Genomic DNA, 8,462 nt, shown 5'->3' with positions numbered 1-8,462 from the left:
ATTTGGAGTTTTGTTTTGTTTTGTTTTTTAATTTTGCATTTCACTTTGCAGCTATCGTTTTACCTAAGCTGTCTAAGAGATCTAAGCTCGAGGTTTGGAGAGTGACAGGTTTTCAGAGGAACCAGGATAAATTTAAGAACCCATTTTACACATAAAACATGGCCATGAGTATTTTCAAAGACATTCCAATAACCCTTGCTGCAGACTTCTTCTTCTAACCCCGCCACACATACACACATACACACCTGACACACATGCACGCATGCACACACACACACACACACACACACACACACACACACACCATGCCACTTTATTTTAGAAGTGTTTATGTTTCTATCAGGACTCTGGAGGGAGTTTCCAGTGACAAGTGTTGGCTGGGTCAGCTTATGAGTCCTGAGCCTGAGCAGGGAATTCACTTTAAAGAGATTTCCTACATAATATTCATTCGGACCCAAACGAATATTACCTGTCATTACAAACTGGTGGCCGCAGTTGGCCTACTAACACAGTAACAACGGCAGGGCTGGTTTGCTCTAACCCCTGCGTTTCCTCACATATGAAAACAACCATCCACATTTTAGGGGTGAAACTTCTACGCCCAGTGTTATCTTTACCAGCAGTGGTATGACTTAGTTTAAATTCTAAAATTAAGAGTCATCTTTATAATGGTTTATAAATAGTATAGAAATTCAAAACCAACAATACGGTGGATTCTGGTTCAGTCGGATTCAGCGAGGTTGGGACTAATGGGACCTCACCACTTTTTTATATATAAATTAGGGGAACATGCCAGCTCCGGCGATGATTATGGATTTGAGCAGAAAAGTATCACAACCAGAGGGGTTTTCTATTTGTTTGCTTACTGGCTTGCTTTGTTTTTGCCCCGTGTCCTGGGTCTCCCCCTTCCCCCAAACACTGTGGCCTGGTTTAGTTTGGAACGCGAGATGAAAACTTTCTTGATTTTCCTTCCTGAGTGAAACAAGTTTCTTCAAAGCGAGAGACTGAAGAGTATATAGCCCACCTACGTTTAATCATTAATTGAGCCCTTTCATGAACTTAGGTCCTGATTTTGGAGTTTGGAATCTGACCTTTCCCCTATAGATAAACACTGTTGTCGCAGATTCTGAGGAGGGTCACTTCCTTGCTGGCTGCCACCAGAAGAGTCCGCTTCTCAGTGACTCCTGGGGACTGGATGCAGTAGAGGGTAGCCGGGCAGCATGATCCTGCTAGCCGTGCTTTTCCTTTGCTTCTTCTCCTCGTATTCTGCTTCTGTTAAAGGTGAGTTTATGTTGCTGTGTCCTAACCTGGAGATCTCTCTCTCTCTCTCTCTCTCTCTCTCTCTCTCCCCCCCCCTCTTTTCTCTCTCTCTCTCTCTGTGTATGTGTGTATATGTGTGTGTGTGTATTGAAAGAGTTGCTAACTACACAAATTTTGGAAGTACATAAGACTGGAATATCTGGAGGGAAAGTGACTAAGTGGAAATGAAACCAGAATTTTCATTCCTGGGTGTATTTTACAAAAATGGAGGCCCCTTTTCATTTCAGCCCACCATCCCCTCCCCTGCTCCCCGAGAGCAGCATTTCCCTCTTCAGTTCTCACTGCTGGAAAAAGATGTGAGCTATTGTGACTTGCTGCTGATGGACACACAGAAGTCATTTGAATTGTAAAATAGGATTTTAGAAGCCCAGTCCTGAAATTTCCTTTTAGTTGCTTAGCAATGAAACACCAAGAAGAATCAGACTAAAAAAAAAAAATGGGCATTTGATTGCCGAAGAATTATGAATGAAATGGTAAAGCACGTTGGGAATTCTGTTGGCTTTCAAAGAAGTAGAGTAACTCGTCAGTGAATTAAAGAAAATAAAGCTATATAATATGGATTTAAGAAATAAGACATCTTTAAAAGATAGTGTTACTGGTTAACAGTTTTTGTTTTAAGATGATAATTACTTTAAAAATATATGAATTGATAACAATGGGAAAATACAAGAGGAGAAGCATTTCACAAGGAATGGTTTCAAAGTAGTGTGTGAAATGTACTGATTTGAAGTCTTCTGTAAACCCACCAACTTATAAACTGTTTGGGTTTCAGATTGTTCCCTGGTATAAAGATGTCACCTTTTATAGTTCATACTGTTACATAGTTATACTGTTAACACCAATGATCTATGGGGCAGTCTGTCATGGTGGGGACCAACTTCTAGCACTATGTGCCCTGAGTGGTTGGCATAAAATAAACACTCTTAAAAATATGTTTGGGATAAATTCGGCTTTCGATCATAAAACAAAGTTTGTCTCAAGATTGTGTGTGTGTGTGTGTGTGTGTGTGTGTGTGTGTGTGTGTGTGTGTGAAATTTCTACATGAAAAGGGACTAAATTACTACAAAAATATGTAGAATGCTACAACTCAGTTATTTTACCTGAGCAAATCTGTTCTCAAACTAGAGGCAATATTTTAAGTACTTTCAAAAATCATTAGTGTTTAAGATATAGCTCTTGCTTAAGTAGAAAAAAAACTTGTAAATCATACCGTGATTATACTGAAGAAAAAGTAATGGAGATATAGTCATTATTGTGGCTTCTTGTTTAATTCCCATTCTGTAAACTAAAAACTAAATGCACACCACACACACACACACACACACACACACACACACACACACACACCCCACATACTCACAGGCACACACACACCAGACACACACATACATCACAACACACACACACACACACATACACACACCACACACCACACACACACACACACACACACACACACACACACCACACACCAGCAGCATGCAGGCACGCCACCTGCGCGTGGGGAAAGTGTGGCTGAGAGCCTGACACTTCGTTGTGTACAAGCTCAATGACAAATCCAGATTTTTCAGAACTCAAGGCTTGTGCAACTGAGAGTCGTCTTTGAGAAAACATTACAAAAATATCTTATGCTTACAAAGGTCACTGAGGGAAGATAAGGACTGAGTACAAGTTGCGAGGGCCCTCTTCCAAGGCCTTACAAGGACCTGAGCAAGCGAGGGGCCTGGGGGCTTACGATCCTCCACGGGAGTTTCTTCATTTCATTTTATTTCAAAGGCTTTCTTATGCTGAATATCACAAGCACATAATATAGGACTTAGTTGTCTCCATTTGCATGGAGTAGCCTTTGGTATTAGAGGCCCATGATTTGTAGACTCTCTGCCCTCATAACGATTGATACAAAGCCAGCAAATGACATGAGATGACTCTACCTTCCTACTAACCGCAGGAGGAGGGGTGGGGTGGACGGCCGTCGGACTTGCTGAGTGTGAACTTCAGAGGCTCAAGGCTCCCCACCTGTTGTAGGTGTACCTGCCCGATTGTGCTTCTGATCTCGGTGCACACTTGGGTTTTGTTAATGGGGGGGCTTTTACTTTCTATTTGCTTTGTCACCTCAATATTTCCTATTGGCTTCTTCATTTCCAGGCTTCACTCAGTCCCTGACCCCCCTCCCCCAAGTCTGAGTCCACTTGCGTTAATCACACCCCCCCACATCCCATCCCGCCTTCTGCCTTACATTTTTCTGTTAGACTCTCAGACTTTAAGTCAATGATGTATTGGTTGCCCAGTGTTGCTGGGCATCCGATATGTTTATGTTGCCCTGGACAACACAAACAGGGAAATGCCTAGGAAGGACTGGCAAGTAACACTGGAGCACAGGCTAGTTATTAGGAGCATCTTAAACTTTGGTGACATGGACAGACCCTGAAGGCCTGTTGAATGAGGTAGGAGACGCTGTGGGAGAGCAGGGCCATTGCTGCTCTGGGCTTCGTCATCCCAGCACGGTCAAGAGCTCACCTGTCAGATGTTCCTTGCTCCTGGTAAAGTAAAATCAAGAAAGCACAGTAGTTTTGAACACTTCAGACCTCAAGAAATACTCCCTCCCACACATTTCCCATCATGATTCTCATCAGAGGGCACCTTCATGTCGTCCATAAACTCAGATTTCATAAAACCTAAACTTCAAAGTCTGCACTGTGTGCAGGGGTTGAACTTGGAGTCAGTCTTTGTCAGCTCTCTCCCACTGCTTACCTTTCACAATTGCTGTCAGGATTAGATAAGACAGCACCCTGTACTGTTGTGGCCTGTATGGAATTTGATAGATGTTACTAAGAAGAAAGAGAGAAAAAAGAGAGTCTTCCTGGCCAAGATATCCTTCCTAGCCATAAAGCAGTGTTTGAACTGCTGTAGGGGACCCAGTTAGAATGCAAACGAGGCAGAGGAAGAAGTAACCGAGAGAGTTAGCGACTGTGTCTCCCTCAAGGTCTTCTTGACACATCTTTCTCTACATCTCATGCCTCAGCCTTGTCCAACGCGGTGTTTACACTTCGTTTTGTGTGCTCATCTGTCACCTGCCTCTTCTGGTTTCTTACTGAAACCCTTACAGTCCTCCTTTGGAATGTTTGTCAGAGCATGGAACTCAGGCAAAAACCAAACCAAACCAAACCAAACCAGCAACAACAACAACAAAACCCAACAACAGAAAAACCTCTTTCTGCTTCCTGTCTCGCCAAGTCAAACTCTAAGCCTGTGGACTTGTCCCCTATGTCCCCCTGACGCCCAGATGTTCCTATTTAACGTTGCCTTCCTCTGCTGTGTTGTTCATTTAGTTAAATCCCTTCCTTGCTGCTCTTGTGCCTGCATAAGCTCATTTCTGGGCTTTTGCACTTTGTGAGAATGGGAGGGGCAGAGGGTGACTCCTGCTGCAGATGCGCCTGTGGCCAGTGTGAGGCTGTCCTTGCCCCACAGAGCCCTCCCCAGCCTCTTTCCTATTAGACTTGTCTCCATTAGCATGAATGTCATTCTATGGAATTCATTCATACATAAATGTTAACTTTACAAGGGTAGAAAATCCGTCTCCTGGTCCACTGGCATGGCTGTTGACTCTAGAAAATTGCCCATGTCATAGGAGTTTCTCAGAGCATCCTTGTTCAAGGAAAGAATGAATTCCTGCCTCCTTTCCTAGGAATGAAAGAAAAATAAATATAAAAATTTAGAGGAGTGTAGTAAATGGAAGAGCATGGCCTTTCGAGTCAGACAGCTTCAGCTCCCATCACGCCGCCACTGTTCCCTACCTGAGCATCCCTAGGCAAATTGTGTAGTTCCTGTGTCCTTCCATTCTCCTTGTCTAATGAAGATTAGTAATGCCCATCTCAGAGCCAGAGGTGGTGGTGCAAAACTGTAATCCAAGCACCTGCAGCAAAAAAAGGCAAGAAAAAAAAAATAGTTCCAGGCTAGCCTGGGCTACATAATAAGACCCTATCTCAACAGACAAATAAATAACAACAGAACAAGGCCGACATTATTAGACTGTTATGAGTGTCATCATACATAATCTTGAGGCAACATTGCTTGGTTTCCTTTTTTTTTTCTGGAGACTATATATTGCATGGGATAAGTGGGCAGTATCTGATGTAAACCAGGCTGGCCTCGAGTTCACAGGGATCTGCTTGCCTCTGCTTCCCACGTGCTGGGATTAAAGTCTTGCACCACTACACCTGGCTATCTACATACTTCTTAAGGAGAAAATAAATTATGACTTTCTATTAGAGTTAACAAACAAAGCAACCCCAGTGGCCCCAAGGAAGAATATCCTTACTGAATCTTTCTTCACTGTATCTAGTGAATGACACCCAGAAAATACACAAGCCAGCTTGTGTGATCATAAACTTTTTGTTTCTGAGAAAAATTTGAACTTTCTCTTTGCATGTCTTGGGAATGAGTTAAGCTGAACTGGAAACTGTGTGAACTCCTCTGGTTTTTGTTTTTTGTTTTGGTGGGGGTGGGGGTGGCTCCCAACATAGACTTGTATACTATTTAATATTAAATATCAAGTTTAATCTCCTGTTAAGATTTTGTGTGATTGTCTTTTTTACAGTCACAGTTACTTTAAGCTTTTCTCTAGGTGGTTCTTAAATTTTCCAATTTTCTTGAAAAAAAATTATTACATAATAATATACCTGGACCCAGATTTTAAGTTAATTAATTAATAAATTTCAAATTTTAATTCTTTTGAAACATGGTCTCACATTGTGGCCTAGGTAAACATGGAACTCATTAGGTAGTCCAGGCTGGCCCGGAATGATTATATAGCCCAGGCTACCCTGAAACTTTCAGGTATTTCCCTGCTTCAGCCTTCTAAGCACTGGGATTACAAGATGAACTACCACAACCCCCAAGTGATTTTTGCTCAAGCTTGATAATTAAGCTTATAGAGAAAACTACAATCTTTACATGCAGCAAATATACACATGAAAGCACTGTCTTTCTGATGGACTAACACTTTTTTAGCTGTTGGAATTTAAAATATATTAACTATGGTGCTGTAAAGGTGGTTCTGTGGTGTTGGTTCCCAGCACCCATATAGCAGTTTATAACTGAATGTAGCTCCCGTTCCAGGAAAACCAGTGACCTCCTCTGGCCTCCTTGGGTACTACATGCATTTGGTGTACATAAACTGCATAGGCAAAAACACCCACGCATATAAATTTTACTCAATTTGTAAAGCAAACCCCGCCAAGACCTCTGCTTGATCGTATATTCACATGATTGAAAGTAACGTGAGTGAGGCTCTAAAACTGAATTACTGTCCAAACAGGGCAATTTAGTGATGACTTGATAATTCATACAATGTTTTCTATAACAAAATCTTGTTTGGATATTCATCAGTTACCTTAGTTTCAGGATGTGTGTGTGTGTGTGTGTGTGTGTGTGTGTGTGTGTGTGTGTGTGTGTTTAAGTCACTGCTTTTAGTAGATGGAGAAGCACACGTCTTTGGTTCAGCAGGTGCTTGTTAAGCTCCACTGAGCCCCAGGGAGATGGAAGAATGCAGTGGTGGTAAGACAGTATGTCCTCTGGCCTGACAGGTGCCTGACAATTAAAACTCGACCTGTGTCCTCCCCTAATGCAGGTCACACAACTGGTCTCTCATTAAATAATGAAAGGCTCTACAAGCTCACATACTCCACTGAAGTGTTTCTTGACGGGAGCAAAGGGAAACAGCAGGACAGCGTGGGCTACAGGATCTCATCTGATGTGGACGTCGTGTTGCTGTGGAGGAACCCTGACGGTGACGATGACCAACTGATCCAAGTCACGGTGGGCACTTTCTACCAAAATGAAACACGCAAGACTACCCTAAGATTAGATATCAGAAACGTGTCGTCCAGAAGCAGTTGGTTTGTGCTCTTGGTTATGCTTGGCTTGTTATCTTTCACAAAAAACAAGTGACGCACTCGCAATTCTGAAATTGTTGCTGATGAATATCGAGCTTTCCCCAGATTGTTGGAGCAGGCTGTTAGGAGATCCATGCCCCACGCTACTGAGTAATGGAGTTTGATCTCCAGTTCCAAATAGCATCTTAATATGAAAAGGACATTGTGTTGGAATACATCCCAAGAGTCCTGGGAGGAAGGCATTTGCATGCATGTCATTCTAGGAACCCTAGAGACTGAAATGGAAATGCATTAGGAGAGGCCCCATTTAACAGGTGGAATCGCTAACGAGGGACAGAGGCTCTTCTAGAAGGAACCAAGCGCTCCATAGAATGACAGCATTTGGTCAGCTGAGAATTTTTTTCTAATGTTGATACATTGTAAATTCTACTTTCCAAGAACCTGACATCAATGGATTCCTTTTAAAGTTAGTTAGCTCTTCTTCAGGTTAGTGTCATACAGATGCACTGGACCAAGTACTTAGATCAGACGGCGTCAGATGTTCTTTATAGTGGTTTATTGCAACCCAGCTGCCAAGCCCTTGCTGTTTCTTTGGATGTCTCTAGTGGTTGTTGTGTTCTCAAGCGACCAAGATGTCAACATCCATTCCTCCGAGTCGTTTATCACTAGAACAGCAAGCTTTCCCTCAGAAAACATTGCCCACATCCTTGTTCTGTGACTCTGCTGCTCACTCTCTATTTTATACATAAGGATGTGGGATGGAGAGGGACCATTGCAGACACACTACAGACAGGGGTGTGATGAGGCAGGTAGGAGCTGTTGAGACAAGCCAGAAAAGGGACGATGACACAAAAGAGCCAAATTCAAGTCATAGATGATATAACTCAAGACCACAGAGTTAAGTATCATTATTTTGACTAGTTAAAATTCCCAACATTAAATACCTCCTCCATTCTTTAAAGGGGAAGACATGGTGAGGCTCTGTACCTTAGTTGGTTAAGGTGCTTTTCGAGTAAACTTTGAGTAACAAGTTCTATGAATCAAGGGTTGAAAGACGACAATTAGGCCAGGCAGTGGTGGCACATGCCTTTAATCCCAGCACTCGGGAGGCAGAGGTGGGCGGATCGCTGTGAGTTCAAGGCCAGCCTGGTCCATAAATCGAGTCCAGGACAGCTAAGACGACACAGAGAAACCCTGTCTCAAAAAAACCAAAACCAAAACCAAACAAACAAAAAACCAACCAACCAA

The 8,462-nt window shown here is 42.6% G+C and overlaps 1 protein-coding gene across 1 annotated transcript in view; it reads left to right on the top strand.

The window, feature by feature from the left end:
* Positions 1-1,020: 1,020 nt before the first annotated feature.
* Positions 1,021-8,462, top strand: part of MTTP (microsomal triglyceride transfer protein) — a 41,270-nt gene continuing 33,828 nt past the window's right edge. The window contains exons 1-2 of the mRNA XM_084756592.1: positions 1,021-1,281; positions 6,950-7,137. Coding sequence (XP_084612718.1) covers positions 1,221-1,281; positions 6,950-7,137 — 249 coding nt within the window. The 5' untranslated portion in view covers positions 1,021-1,220. The remainder of the gene's footprint in view (positions 1,282-6,949; positions 7,138-8,462) is intronic.

The sequence above is a fragment of the Acomys minous genome, assembly GCF_964271855.1.
Source record: "Acomys minous genome assembly, chromosome: 14".
Lineage (NCBI taxonomy): Eukaryota > Metazoa > Chordata > Mammalia > Rodentia > Muridae > Acomys > Acomys minous.
The sequence above is the reverse complement of the archived record's forward strand: the minus strand, read 5'-3'. Positions and strand labels throughout refer to the sequence as shown.